The 15,515-nt window shown below is 41.0% G+C and overlaps 1 protein-coding gene across 1 annotated transcript; it reads left to right on the top strand.

Annotated features, from left to right (window-relative positions):
- The first annotated feature begins 823 nt into the window (after window positions 1-823).
- Window positions 824-11,724, top strand: LOC125454237 (uncharacterized). The gene is made up of 6 exons (XM_048534798.2): window positions 824-973; window positions 1,141-1,262; window positions 3,971-4,093; window positions 7,623-7,757; window positions 10,563-10,613; window positions 11,390-11,724. Exons 1-6 carry the CDS (start codon window positions 919-921, stop codon window positions 11,546-11,548), a joined length of 645 nt encoding a protein of 214 aa, XP_048390755.1. The 5' UTR covers window positions 824-918; the 3' UTR covers window positions 11,549-11,724.
- The last annotated feature ends 3,791 nt before the right edge of the window (window positions 11,725-15,515 follow it).

Here is a 15,515-nt window from a genome sequence, read left to right as displayed (position 1 = left end):
ACCCCCAGGTGGCTGTGTGTGGAGTTTGCACATTCTCTCCGTGTCTGTGTGGGTTTCCTCCAGGTGCTCCAGTTTGCTCCCACAGTCCAAAGATGTGCAGGTTAGGTTGGATTGGCCATGCTAAATTGCCCATAGTGTTCAAGGGTCTGTAGATTAGGGAGATGGGTCCGGGTGAGGTTCTCCAAGGGTCAGTGCAGACTTGTTGGGCTGAAGGGCCTGTTTCCACACTTTAGGGATTCAACAAACAAGACTTGCCACTCTAGATAAATTGAGGTAATCAGATCAGGAATGCAATTAAATCCCTACTCAAGCACAATTAAATATCATTTAAATAGGAAGTGTCGTACTGTCCAACTCTAAACTTCCCATGGTGAGGACATTAAATTCCCAATTCTCCTTTTGTGCTCAAAAAAAGCACTTCCTCATTCTAATGCACCCAAAAACAGGTGTGATCAATGTAAAATCTGCTGCATTTTACACTTGCCTCTCGTGAGCACCCAGTGTCCCAAATACAGAAGAAACTATTGGAAACGACTGATAATTTCCAAACATAAAAACATTGAATATAATTTTAAAAAAAGGGAAAGCAAAGAAGTCATACTTTTCGTGTTTGGCCCTTGAACTGTGGGATGATCAACTTATGTTTTAATCTGCAACAAACAAATGGATCAAGTATGTACATTCTTTCCAAAAGTATTCGATTGTTAACCTCATCAGTTATCAAGTTGGCAGTGAAATTATTTCAGCTATTAACATGCTGTGGTTTCAAAGTCTTTAAAATACTGGTTGTGAAAACTGTGAGTCATTACTTGAAGTGATCAAAGCATATAAAAAGCAATCAACGGACAGGGATTCAGTAAGGGAGAAATAGAGGCATCATCCACAACTGATTACAATCAGCGTTCCCAGTCAGCCAAGATGAATTCATTTCTTCTGGCTCTTGCCGTGTTGCAGACACTACGATTCTCTGTTGGTATGTACTGAAGTCATTTTAAAAGGTCAAAATTTAATTATTTTTAATTTAGATACTATTGAGGCCCATTTTGATTGCATTCTTTTTCAGGGAAAGTACAAGCTGTTTAGTAAAGCTAAGTACAAAGTCTTGTTGTCACCACATTTTTCCCTCGTTTTATTTTCCAGGGATACCGATGACTGATTTCACGCCAATTGTTCAAGATGCCCTGAAAGAATCCATTCTTCAATTGAACAGAAACACAGTTAGTGACTACCTCCTCAAAGCGACAAGCAATGAGTTGCTTTATGTAAGCATCATTTAATGTTACTTGATTGCATTTATGCCTCATAGCTTTTTGTTGCGTTGCTCTGTTTACTCTGTTGCTACCTTTCCTCTCCTGTTTGCTCTATTTGTGTCTTTATTTTTGCCTCTGTCACTTTCTTTGACTCTAGTACTTTCTTTCCTACATCCTGTTCTCTCTCTCTAGCTCTTTTTATTTTCTCCAAAGGTTTTCTCAATGTCTCTTTGTTACCTGTCCATCGTCTGGTCTTACTTTTAAAATAAAACCTACAATTATTGTCCCACTCTCTCTGTACAATTTGCTTCCTCTATTTTTCTATTTCTCCCTGACTTTCTTCTGTATTTTACTTTTGTCTCTGTTGTCTTTCTTTGCCTTTAGGGATGCTTTTTGAGGTAAATGAACAGTTCATTTGGATAAAAATAGCATTGGGTCAGCACTTCTGCAGCTAAGTCAGAAGGTGTGGCCTCAGGTCCCACACTAGACATTAAAAAATCAGGTTTACTCTCCAATGTAGTGTGGAAGGAGCTCATTTTAAGTGTCTTTTTCAGACCAGATAATAAACAGCATTCTTATCTGCCCCCTAAGGTGCACAATTGATAACCCATGGCTCTGTCTCAAAAAGGTGTGGGAAAATTCTATTCAGTACCTGGGTCTAATGTTTATGATCAAACCAATATCACCCAAATAAAATTACACCCGCATTTGGTAATTTCTGTCTGTGGATCTCGCAGAGTCCAAATTGATGGCTTGTTTCCTGCCTTACCGCAGGGACTACATTTCAAAGCGACTTCATCGGTTATTAAGAACACTGGGGTGTCCCATGGTTACGAAAGTCACTGTAAAGATGAAGTCTTTCTTTCATTGGGTGATTCACTACTCCGTCTCACGGAGGCTGTTTCTTAGTTGCAGTCACCTTGGCCAGGACTTGCAGTTCCTGCCGTCTCCCAAAAATGAGTCACATTTGATTCAAAATGTTAACTTTGCCTCCATTTTTGCAGATGGCACAGACCTGCTGAATATTTCTGTTTTTATTCCAGTTGGTATGCTTGCCTGATTGAGACAGGAGATCACACTTAACATATGCTTTGGGCTCCATGACGTAGGTCATTCTTCAATCCTAATGTTTGTAAAGGAAAGGGTGAAGAATGTGGCTTTCGCAGCCCACCCATTTGTACCAAACACTAGGCTGCTGAATGCTTGCAGGCTGCTCATGAGAAATTCTTTGAAACCTTTCTCCGTGGTAAAATGTGAGCATCCTTCCACTCATCCCATAAGCATTATCCGCTCAGCCACTGGCTTGTGCAAGACCTTCTCTTGGTTCTCCAGGAAAGAGCCAACCAATTTCCTCTGTGCCCCAATCCTAATTGGAGATACACTGGAAAGCTTCTTTTGTGTGCAACTTTTGGGGTCATGGCAAACACCACTGGCTCTCAAACTGCTGTTTGCCTCATGTCAGTTAATTTCAAACTCTATCCACTAATCCCTCCAAATCTGACATACTCTTACGCACCAGCACCTTCATTATTTTAATATTTCCTCTTTTGGTCACTTTCCCTTCCTGACTGCGTTCATCATTAAGTTATATTTAAACAATGCACCTCTCTGATTTGGAGCTGACCTTCAGCTGCTTGAGCCCCCAGCCCTGAAATTACATCCCTCATACCCTTCCCCTTCTTTTACCTCACATTCCTCCTTAAAACCTAGACCATTGGCCAAATATTAGGTCATCTGCCGTGGTATTGCTTGTGGCTTGGCCTAATTTTATCTGGCAGTATTCCTGCGGATTGTGTTGGTAGCTTTGGTTGTAGTAAAGGTGCTATACAAATGCATGTAGATATTATAAATATCTATGTGGTTGATGTTAACAGTTACAGAAGAAACCGGATGAGTTAAACAATAGTCTGGGTTCGATAAGTCTATATGCAGTCTGTGGCAACTATCAGGCCGTGTACCTGTATCTGAGCTCCAGGACTGCTGTGCACTTTTACATGGATTAGGTATCACCTTCTGTCTTTTGCAGGCTGGTGATGGAGACTCCCTCTTAAAGGCAGATGTACATCACATTGCAACAGCAAAGATGAAATACACCAAGCTTCAAGTCCTTTTCACTCAACACTCTGATCCTCCAGCCTACATCGGTTAAGCAACGCCTTGATTTTAAAACTGTCACCCTTGTTTTCAAACCCCTTCCCGTCTGTGCAGCCTTCTCCAGCCTCACAACCTGCCAGTCTTGCTTGAACATGAGACTCTAGCTCCAAGTTTGATAGCTCCACCATTGGCGGCCGCACCTTCAAAGCCCTAAACTCTGGAATTATCTGGCAAATCTCTTAATACACCCTTTAAAACCTGCCTCTTTGACCATTGTTTTGGTCACTGGCCTGTGTTATTTATGTATTTTTGTGTAATCTGCTGGGCACGTTCTGTTCTGTTAAAGGTGCTGTCTAAATATGACTTGTTTTTACAATCCTTTAGCCCATATTCCTGAAGCCAAAGATGACCCACGCATGGTAATTCATGTCAGCATAGCAACCTGACAAAATTAATTCTTCGTATGCCATGGAACACTATTCTATTATAATAGCAAGAAAATTGCTCGGGAGTGACTGAGATTTTGTCATCTGCGGGTCTCATGATTTCCTTCATATTGTAATCAAGCTGGTGCTTTACTTTATTTTTAAGAATCCCTAAATTAAACCGTGTATTTTGTTTGCTAGATTACTTCAACAGGACCTAATGAGATTGCGGTGGATTTAAGATTTACTGCAAGGGAAACCCTGTGCCCGAAAACAGGTGGATTTGATAGTGAAAACTGCGAGCTCAGTAATGACCCCTTCGCTGTGAGTATTGATAAAAAGTGTTTGAAGTTTATTGCGATGTGTATACTACACAAAACCAGATAGAGTGGGGCGAAACCCATAGGTTCAACCTTTCTTGGCTCTTAAGTCACAGAATCTAGAAATAACAAACATGAGGTTGTCTGTTCATTCGCAATACTCCAGAGCAAGCACTGTGAGTTGAGAAGAGACCAGCAATATTTTTAGAATGCGCTGAATTTGTTTTTTTTCTCTCAGTCAGCCTATTCAGAGATGTCATAACAAGCAGGTGGCACTTGAACGCGGGTCTCCTGGCTCAGAGTTAGGGACAGTACCACTGCACACATGAGCCTTGCCTTTTTCCAGATGACTTCAGTGTAGTGGCTCAGGTTCGCGCAAAACAAGTGACTAATTGGTTATTGGCCATGTTATGCCATTGGGTAAAGTTAAATTTACCCAATGACGTTAGTTTGATGGAAAATGTGACTGAATGATGATGGAGAAAGGGAGGCTTGAGGTGCATTGGAAATGTCATGGTGTCTGGCTTCAAAGGTCTGGGTTTAAGTCCCACCTTCCAGAGGTGAGTCTTTACATATCTGAACAGGCGAATTAAAAAAAAATTGCAAGACCATGCTGAAAGATATTGTGGAGGCTTAGTTAGAATCTAGCTTTCTTTATTTAGAAGATTCATCTTAAAATTCAGAAACAGACTCCTGCAAAGCAAGCATGTAACATTAATTATGATTAACTTAAAATATTATTAATGATTTAATGATAAAAATATTGATGTGTAGCTATCAATGGAAAACAAGTTGGGTGATTTGGTGGTAAGCAATGCTGCCTCACAGCGCTAGGATCCTGGGTTTGATTCCAGCCTCAGGTGACTGCGTGGGTTTTGCACGTTCTCCCCTTTTCTGCTGGGTGTTCTGGGTTTCATCCAGGGTTTCTAAACTCATTAACAACAATATCAATGGAAAATGATGATTCAGAGAAAACAACATTGTTTTTAGATGATGGTAACGTTGCTAATTGCAACCAGTAATGGCACTACAGATGAAAGAGAGATACAATTAGCCAGCATTCACATTCTCATGACTGTACAACATCCTCTTCCCACAGTGAGTTATTGTGATTGTGGAGTAGGGAATGAATTGGCTCATCGTCAAAAAGCTAGTCAGCACTAGATAGTGAGGCTCACATATGAAGAGTCATCATTCATGTTGTAGTATTGTATTGTCGCCTTCAAATGTTTATCTTTATGTGTACAAGTACCATTCATTCTGCTGTGTTTCCATATTGGAATGTGTTAGAGAACAGCATTGGTCTGTTGATTTCTGCAGCTAATATTCTCATCTGCTTCCGTCCCAGTTTTTGTGTTATTGGCTGCTTTCCTTTCCCAGCTTTAACTGTTCCTAGTCCTTCCTTTTCAGTCGTTTTACTGTTTTACTTTTTTGACGTGGAGACTGGTCTGATTGGATGGGAGACATGCCAATTGCTGTATACTATGCTTAGGGAATGCAGTGAAAATGTGACTCATCTCTTCCTCCAATCACTTGCTCATTCACTTCACTGCTTGTTTCAATTTAACTACCCTGTCTCACTTCACCACTAACTTACATCATCTCCTTGCCGTTGTCACATTCCCTAACTCTTCATCCTTCTTTGATATGCTCCACTCCTGTATCCGGCCCTCCTTCATTCACTGCCCACACTTGCTCTATGACCTTTGAACCACAACCACTCTGAATGTTCCATTACTGTTTCCTACTTTTGCTCAACCCCTACTTTTGCTCAACCCCTCAAAGTGTGAGTGATATAAGATCACTCTCTCACTGGCTCTCGCTCTCAGTGCGCTTTGCTACTGCTCTGACTGTTTTAGCCTCCTCCCTTCCTGTCTGATCCTCTCAAAGTAGCATTTCTAACACTTGAAAATTTAAGAATCACATGACAATTATTTTATAAAACAGTTTAGTTTTTATTATCTGAGGATAGAGAAAGACGGACAGCGAGGAAGGTTAAGAAACACCTTTTTGCTTAAAACCAGTGGTGACGATAAAACCAAAAGGAAATAATTCAATGAGATCATAGTTAATCCAAACCTTAATGTATGACATCCACCTTTGATCAACATTTCCTGATGTCCTTGCCAAATAGAAATCTATTACTCTGAGTCCTGAACCTCCAACATCCAGTTTTTTTGGGGGTGTTTCAGATGTCAGCTCTGTGAAATTTTTGATTTGAAAAGTTTTGATCAAAGCCACTTCCAAACACCACTTGAAAATTTCAAAAGCATTTATGTAATCTTTAATTTCTGGAGGAAACCTCTTTCAGAACATCTTCCTCTTGATGCAAGTAATAATGTATGTCAAGATCATTGATGTTTCTAGAGGTTTAATATAAGACAGAATATTTTTAAAAGTGGTGACAAGCGATCAAACATTTGTATTGGGGGGATTTGGATGTTGTCGTACATGAAACTCAAGAAAGTTCAGATATAGGTGCACCAAGCATTTAGGAAGACAAGGAGTAGGAGGTTGGTGTATGAGAATAAAGAAATCTTGCTACAATTGTGCAGATCTTATAGAAGTCGATGAATTTTTGCGATGCACAGATAGTGTTGACGGTTCGAATCTTTTTCCCAGAATTGAAATATCTAATATATTTAAAAGGAGGGAGGAAAGGTTCAAAGGAGGTGTGAGGGGCAAGTTTTTTACACAGAGGGTGGTAGGAGTCTGGAATGTTCTGCCAGGGTCATGGTGAAGGCATATACATTAGTAGCATTTAAGAGGCTTTTAGATAAGCACATGAACATGCAAGGAATGGAGGGATACGGATCAAAGGCAGGTAGAAGGGATTAGTTTAATTTGGCATCATGTTCAGCACAACATCATGGGCCAAAGGGCCTGTTCTTGTGCTGTACTGTTTCACATTCTATGTTAACTTTACTGACACCTTACCGGAATCACCGTGTTCACATTTGGTCTTCACATCTAAAGGGGGATACACTTGCTTTCTAGATAGTTGAACCTGAAGTGCACCACAGGATTCCTGGGTTAAGAGAGCTTTTCTATGATGAGAGTTGGAGTAAAATAAGCCTTTATACTCTGATTTTTAGAACAATAAGAGGTGCAGTCATTGAAACTATAATATTCTGCAGGGGTATGACAAGGTTGAGAGTTTGTTTGTGCCGACTGGGGAATCTGCAGCACAGTCAGAGCTAAAGGTTAACTATTTAAAACTAAGATGAGGAGAATTTTGCTTGGTAACTGAGTATACTACGAATCTTTGGAATCCTCTATCCTAGGAGGCTGCCAATGTTCCATCAGTGAATAAATTCAGGACTACAACTGACAGTTCTGTTTATGACATCGAGGGAAGTCACAGGCAATGGGGAGTGGGAAGGAAATTGGGACTGAGGAAGAAGATCAGCCATGATCGTACTGCATGTGATCGACCCTGAATCTTATTTGTTTTATTCTCATGATCAACTGTTTTAATTCACCTCCAATTATCAAGTTAATTAGATAAACTGATCTTTATTTCACTGCTGCAGAAAATGACCACATGCCAAAGCCGCGTTAGCTATTCCTTTGGTGCAGTCGTTGATGTGTATCTACAGTGCATGGACAGCAGAGATGCATTCATGGACAGCAGCAGTGAATCAGCCTCCTTTGAAAGTGATGAAGAGGTAATCTTTTATTTTAAGCTCATTATTCTGAGTAATGGTAAATGTACCCTCTTATGTCTTATAGATGTGTAAATTTTGCAATTGAATTGGCCTCAACAACCGGTTCTCCCAGTTAACCTTTCCTTGCCGTACTTATTCAACTGATCCAGGCTTGGATAGGCTTAGGTTCTCCACTCCAGTTTTAGCACAACTATAAATTCTAAATGTTTTCATATATTCCAATTTAATTTCTTATATATTTAACTGGAATTAACTTTTTTTAAATCCACTCATGGAATGTGGGCATCCCTGGCTGGGCCAACAATTATTAATTTCTCCCTGATTGCCCTAAGAGCAGTTAAGTGCCAGCTATATTGCTGTGCGTGTTGGAGTCATGTGTAGGCCAGGCCAGGTAAGGGTGGCAGTTCCCTTTTCGAAAGGGCATCGGTGAGCCAGATGGGTTTTTTTTCCCCTGACAATTGGCAATGGTTTCATAGTCATTGTTTGACTCCTAATACCAGACATTTAACAAATTCAAATTCCGCCATCTTCCTGGTTGTGCCCTAGAATTCAGTGAGACTGCCAAGGTGAGGTGGGGAAATGCCAGAGTGCATCAGCAACTGATTCTTCAGCTGCCACTGGGAACATGTGAGGAGTAGGTGGTCTGATCGCAACACTGGGGTGAAAAGCAGCATGATTGTGGTTGGGGATCTGATCTGCAATTGGGTAAGGTCTTCAGGAGTATTGTTGGAATATTGTCAGAGTCCATAGCCTTTGTATTATTCACTGCATTCAGTGTTCCTTGATATAGTATGGAGTGAATCAAATTGGCTGAAGACAGGCCCTCTGGAAGAAGCTGAGATGGATCATCTATTCAACATTTCCGGCTGAAGATTGCTGCAAATGCTTCAGCTTTATTTTTTGCACTGATTGCTGGGCTGTCCCATTATTGAGGATGGGGATATTTTTGGAGTCTCCTTCTCCAGTGAGCTGATTAGTTGTCTCCCACCATTCACGAATGGATATGGCAGGACTGCAGACCTTAGATCTGATCAGTTGTTTTTGCAATTGCATAGCCCTGAAATGAGAAAAGAAATTGCTGGAGTAATTCAGCAAGTTTGGCAGCAAAAGTGGAGAGAAAGCAGAATTAGCTTTTCGGGTCCACTCATCATTCTTTAGAACTGATTGTAACTAGGAAGATGTTGGTATATATGCTGAAGATGGGGCTGAAAAGAGGGGAGGGGTTTGTAAAGGAGTAAGTGATAAGTGGAGATTGATTGATTGTTGTCACATGTATTGTGAAACAGTGAAAGGTGTTGTTTTGAGCTATCCAGACAGATTATACCAAATAAAGTGTATCAGGGTAGTAGGACAGGGTGCAGAATACAGTGTTACAGCTGCAGAGGAGGTGCAGAGGGAGAGAGACATCAGAATTAATTAACATTTGAGAGGTCCATTCCGAAATCTGAAAACACTGGGGAGAAAATGTTTCTTGAATCTATTCGTTCGTGTATTCAAAGCTTTATATCTTCTTCCCAATGGAAGAGGTTGGAAGAGAATATAACCAGAGTGTGGAGGGTCTCTTTGATTATCTTGCTTGCAGTGGGAAGTGTAGATGGAATCAATGGATAGAGGCTACTTTTTGTGAAGGCTGTGTTAAAGACTCTCTGTAGATTTTTGTGGTGTTGAGAAGAGCAGTTGCCATACCATGTTGTGGTGCATCCAGATAGGATGTTTTCTATGGTTCATTTATAAAATTGGTAAATGTCATTCTGGACATGCCGAATTTCCTTAGCCTCCTGAGGAAGTAGAGATAGAGCCTAGAGGGAAAGAGAGAGATAATTACGTAGACATGGATTGACTTCATTTGAGCCTTGGGAAAGATATGTGACTGCCCAGACATCACATTTCTATTGCCTATATTGTTTTGGGATTTTGCTGAGTGCTTTTGCACTATTTGTGCTGATTTATACAGTTTACTGTGATGTTGTCATTTTTTTTCATTGTACCCAGAGCTATTACAGCACGGAGAATTAGTCACAGGAATATAGCAATACTGGACTGTGCAGGACTTACTGAACCCATTGGCCCTGTCACAATGTTTCATCTCAATTGCAATCATGGACGAAGGCTCTGCCTGGACTTTAGGTAGAAGAAAGCTTCATAAATGTGTTAGAATGAAGCTTTACTGAGAGAGCTTTCAACTGCCTTAAAAATCAACGTTTGAGACAAAGGGAAGCAATCCTTCACAGAAAATTGACATGGTCGTCATCACAAATCACTCTGAAATAAAATCTACAAAATAATTAAAGTTATCAACATTAACCTGTATTTATATAGCACCACTAGTTTAATAAAAGATCCCGCCAAAGGCCCTTCACAGGACCATTCTAAATCAAAGCTCAGCAATGAGCCAGATAAGGAGGTACTAGGATAAATGAACAACAGATTGGTCAAATAGACGCCATTCACAATATGTTTGAACAGAAAATGAGGCAGAGAGGTTTCGGGAAAAAATTCCAAAAGTCTGAGGCCCAGACAGCCGAAGGCATTGGCCCCCCTATAGTGGATCAATTAAAATCAGGGATGTTGAAGGTGCAGAATGAATATAGGTAAATCAGCTGGGTTTGTGCTCATAACTCAGGAGTAGTCGATCAGAGGCTAATATACTCAGAGAACTTCCACTCATCGTCATCTTCGAGATTCAACAAATTATATAATAATAAATTTTATTAAATTCTGTTTTGGAGAATCATTTTGTTTCCAAAATAATTTCTGTGGCTTTGTGTATGAATATTTATATGAAACAATATATTTTTATTGCAGATGTGGTACCGAAGAAGACAACCAAAATTCCAGGATGAGTATTATTCATCAGTAAGTCTTGGTGACAATCTGAAATCAATGCCTTCAGCGTGTAGCTATGCCCATTCTAGTCCATTCCCTTTGTAGCATTGGTTTCCAAATGGGATTTCCAAGGGCCATTAAAGGACAGAGCATCTGCTGGTTTTGGTGAGGCAGGCTGTGAAAGGGTGGGGGACACTCTGTGGGACCCACTGTGAGATAACTGGGATTGGCACAGGAATTCAACTATTATCAAATAGGTGGTTTTGTTTTAGTCTCTTGTGCCATGCACACCTACCTGTAATACACACTTGTCTCGAATATAATAGAATGGAACGCTGGATGGGGCTATAACAGGGAGCAGATACAGTCATGTTTGTTCTTTGAGAATGAGCCCCCAGTGAACTTTTATCCATTCTGCTGCAGCTGTGAGTATTGTTCACCTGGGAGCCCAAGTCAGAGGACAACTAAGACTCCTCCAAAAAATACAGCTTTCCAACCACTTGGCATTTCTTTCGAGAACTGGTGATGGTTACTAGCCCTGTCCAACACCTCTCCCAGCCCCAAGCTGAGTGGTAGCTCTCACGCCATCACCTTTGACCTCTTTGATGAATGTCTGCCCGCACACTAATCCCTGAATGAGCTATTCTAAATAAAGGAGCAAGCTGTGAAATGATGGCACAGTCAGTCAGTGTCAGACTGCACTCGCTCACCTCTCATTCCACTATCTGCGACTTGCTCATCCTTGAAATGACATGATCGGTCAACAGGAAGGGCTTGGAAGTAAACTTCTCTCTATTCAATGCTAGGTTGACTGGAATTACCAGAATAACAAGCAATTTCCTCAGAGCCGTGGAAATGATGCCAACCCAAGAAGACCCAATAAGCAAGGCAAGCCTTTGAGCCAAGGATTATCCTCCAGAAAGAAGCCAAATCGTAAACAGAACCAGGAATCCAAAGTGGAGTAACGGGGGTTCGGAGTTCACAGAATGCACAAGTCGATATGTCTGCCATTATTTCAACTGCAAGCAGTGCAAACTGAAGCATTCATTCTTATCTCATTAGCTCTGTCACAATAACAGTAGTCTCTTCTCTCTCGCTCAATAAGTTGAAAACATTAAAATAAAACAAGCTGATTATTGTAGACATTGTCCTGTTGCCTGTTCATTGCACTTCAGCAATCTGCAATTGCTCTAACAATGACTGAGACTGAGTCTTTTCACAATAAACCAATTCCAGGGTTAAACAATGCAGCTAAGGTGCTCTGCACAGAGCTGGCAGTGACCTGAATAGAGGTTTGACACAATGTGTTTATGGTTTTAAATCTGGAAAACCTGTGTAAACAGTCCAAGAACACATGGTCCGTGTGATCTCATTCTGTGAGATACTGTCAGTCTCAACACTCACCTGAACAATGACATTCGCCGTCCTTCAAAAACAATTCATTCCATCAAGACATTTTGAGACGATTGAGGTCAGAGTGTTGGGAGAATAGCAATGATTTTATTATTTCTGATTGGCTTGTCCCATCTGTGAAAGCAACATCCCCATCCACCAGCATTTTCCTCGCGTGGCTGAACTTGGTCTTTCTCTGAACAATTTCTCCTTTAATTCATCTCAGTTGTGACTCTCCCGTGTTCTGATCTTTTAATCTGAAATATCAACATCCTTTCTCCCTGTCCCCTAAAAGAATTTTTTCAAGTCTTCTTTTGATTAATTCGAATTTCTTATCCTTGTTTACAATTAAATCCCTCTGAGTCCTTATCCCTTCTTTTTCTGCAATCTTCTTTGACCGCACAGTCCTCTAAGATTGGGCACTTACCAAACTCTGGCCCCTTGAACATCCTCAATTTCAATCACTTCACCATCATTCACTGTACAGTTGCCTGAGCTTCTCTCCCACGACTTCTCGCTCTCTTCCCTTCAAAGGCACCCATTAAAAATCTGCTGATTTTTGGTGTAATATCTCCTTGTGTGGCTCAATGTCAAATTTTGGTTTTCAATGTTCCTGTGACATGCCTTGGGGCTTTTTGCTCTGTTAAAGGTGCAACACGATCCGAGTTGTTGCCGCCACTTGCAAGGGGTTTTCTGTAATTCCGGTCCCCTTCAAAAAAGGATATCTGGATGTGTGTGTGCGTGTGTATGTGTCGATAGTGGGTGGATCAGCAGAATTTTACAAGCCCGTCTTAATGTTGTTTGGAGATGTGTGGGTGGAGGGTGATGATGGAAATGTTTCTGCAAGGCCTCCCTCCTTTCTATCTACCCAACCTTAGTTTTTGTTTTGAAATTTTAAAGATGGCAGGTAAGGCCTACAGCCAATGGAGGCCCTTAAGCACTTAAGGATCATTTACCACCAGGCTGTAATTTTAATGCTGGCAAGAGGAGCTAGGGGTGGGCAGTGTCTGAGAAGGTTAGTTATTTGCTGCAGAATTTGCAGGCTTTTGTAGCTGCAATACTTATATTAGTTGGTTCAGTCATGTTTCTGATCAATGGTAACGCTGAGGAAATTAATATTCTCCCGCAGGATTTAGCAATGGGGAAGCCATTGAATGATAAGGGGAGATGGTGAGATTCGCTCTTGCCGGAGATAGCCAATGCCTGGAACCTGTTTAGCATGAAAACTATTTGCTAGTTATCAGCCCAGTGCCTGAAAGATGTCAAGAGTTCTCCCGCATGTGAACATTGACTCAATTTTGTTAACATATGTCCGAACATAAAATGGGCCTCCATTAATGAAAACATTTCAAACCCTCAGGCATTTGAAATGTATTTTTTTATTTTGAGTACATAAATGTTAAACCTTTAGGTATTATTCCTACATGCCAGGTACAACATTCCAGAGGGCTGCCATCAGGGAAATATTTCCATATACCTGATAATTTCACGATGAAGATCTAGGCAAGGAAAACACTGAGCAAATCTGTAATGATAATTTTTTAAAAAATTTTTGAAAATGGTAACTACCACAAGAGACATGGCTTCCTTTCCTTATCACTCTGAGCATTGGAAGATCTCTCTGTATAGGCCAGCTGATGGATGCACATCCCAGAGTTGATAAGTGCTCAACAACTATCTTAAGTTTCTATTCTCTGCCAACAGAAGGCTGTGTTTCAACAGAATTTCTCAGCGGCCCAAACTCTCAACTTCTACCCTAATTGATTTAATTTACAATCAGCAAATGATGGTTTACCCTGGTCCGAGGCCATTTACTCCCACTGACAGCAGAGTCTTAGCCAACATCAATATTTGTCACTTGAGGTTTTGTGCTGTTGACACCAAATTTCAAGAATGGTCCCACAAACCTGAGAGTTTTTACAGTGTCAGGTTTGAGGTTTCAAAGGTTGACCACTCTTTCTCAACGACCTTTTGATACTCACAGTCCCAACATTCACCCAAACAATGACATTTGCTGTCCGTCAAAAACAATTCATTCCATCAAGACATTTTGAGATGATTGCTGTCCCAATGTTGGGCAAATAGCAATGGATTTTATTGTTACCGATTGGCTCTTGCCATCTGTGAAAGCAATGTCCCCATCCACCAGTATTCTCCTCGCTTGGATGAACTTGCTCTCCCTCTGCACAGTTTCTCCTTTAATTCATCTCACTTGTGATGTTCTCATATTCTGATCTTTTAATCTGAACTATCAACATCCTTTCTCCCTGTTCACCTCACCCCCCAACACTCCAAAACCCCACCCCTCCCACTATAGTATAAGTGTTGCCCCCTTCAGCTCTGATGAAGAGTCGTCTAGACACAAAACGTTAGCTTGTTTTCTCTCCATGGATTCTGCCTGACACCAACCCCCTCCCACCCCCGTGATCTCCAGCAACTTTTGTTTTCATTATGGGAAAATAATGCTCATCCTCAGTGTATTATTTATTTTCTCTCTCTGTCATGTTATCCATCTTGTTAACAAAATCCTGAATTCTTTTCAGCAATGTGGCTCTCTAATGTTGCTCTCCACCGCACACACTAAGTCATGACGGTGGCAATGCTCGTCACCAAGATTTTACTATCCCAAAGGATCAAGAAGGCAACTCACAAAGGCCCCCATGTGGCCAAGCAAGGAACAGCCTAAACCCCATATGTGTCAATCTGAGAGAGCGTGCTGTCTGCCTCTCTGATGGCACTGTAAAGGGTTGCTCAGTTTGCTATGCTTGCAACATCAGAATCTCAAACCTCAATTCAAGTGGATCTAGCATCTGAGAGAGATGGTGGTGTAATATGATTATCTCTGGACTGATAATTCAAAAGTCGAGACTGCTATTTTCATCATGTGGGTTGAAATAGCAGCTGGTGGAATTGAAATTCCACAAACAAATCTGGGATATAAAACTAATCTCAGTAACAGTGACCATGAAATCACTGTCAGTTGTTATAAACATTTTCTGGTTCATCTGAAGAAATTATACCAGACGTGAGGCATTACCTCTGTTTCTCTCTCCACAGATGCTGTTAATCCTGCTGAGTTTCTCCAGCATTTCCCTCTGTTTGGTTCACTGATGTCCTTTGACACTCTGGGGATTAGAAGAATGAGGGGAGATCTGACTGAGGTATAAATGGTGCTAAAGGGACTGAGTAAGGAACTGAACGTAGAAAGGCTGTTTCCCATTGGGGCAATCTAGGGTGAGAAATCATAATTTTAGGATGAAGTTGGCAAATTCAAAACAGGGAATGAGGAGAAATTACTTCTCTCAAAATGTCATTAACCTGTCGAATTCACTACCCCAAAGTGTGGTGGATTCTGGGCCAGTGAGTAAATTTAAAGTCAAGAAAGACAGACCTTCAACAATGAAACAAAGATACATTGAGTGATAGAGATAGTAGGAACTGCAGATGCTGGAGAATCTGAGATAACAAGGTGTAGAGCTGGATGATCACAGCAGGCCAAGCAGCATCAGAGGAGCTGGAAGGCTGACATTTCGGGCTTAG

The sequence above is a fragment of the Stegostoma tigrinum genome, chromosome 7 (genome assembly GCF_030684315.1).
Source record: "Stegostoma tigrinum isolate sSteTig4 chromosome 7, sSteTig4.hap1, whole genome shotgun sequence".
Classification (NCBI taxonomy): Eukaryota; Metazoa; Chordata; class Chondrichthyes; order Orectolobiformes; family Stegostomatidae; genus Stegostoma; species Stegostoma tigrinum.
This window is presented reverse-complemented; position numbering and strand designations above follow the sequence as displayed.

What these genes read in the sequence shown, in the direction of transcription:
- LOC125454237 (XM_048534798.2), top strand. Translation starts at nt 919, where the DNA reads ATGAATTCATTTCTTCTGGCTCTTGCCGTGTTGCAGACACTACGATTC. An exon ending in TCAGTAATGACCCCTTCGCT is followed by an intron (nt 4,094 to 7,622) that starts GTGAGTATTGAT and finishes TCACTGCTGCAG; the next exon opens with AAAATGACCACATGCCAAAG. An exon ending in AGGATGAGTATTATTCATCA is followed by an intron (nt 10,614 to 11,389) that starts GTAAGTCTTGGT and finishes ATTCAATGCTAG; the next exon opens with GTTGACTGGAATTACCAGAA.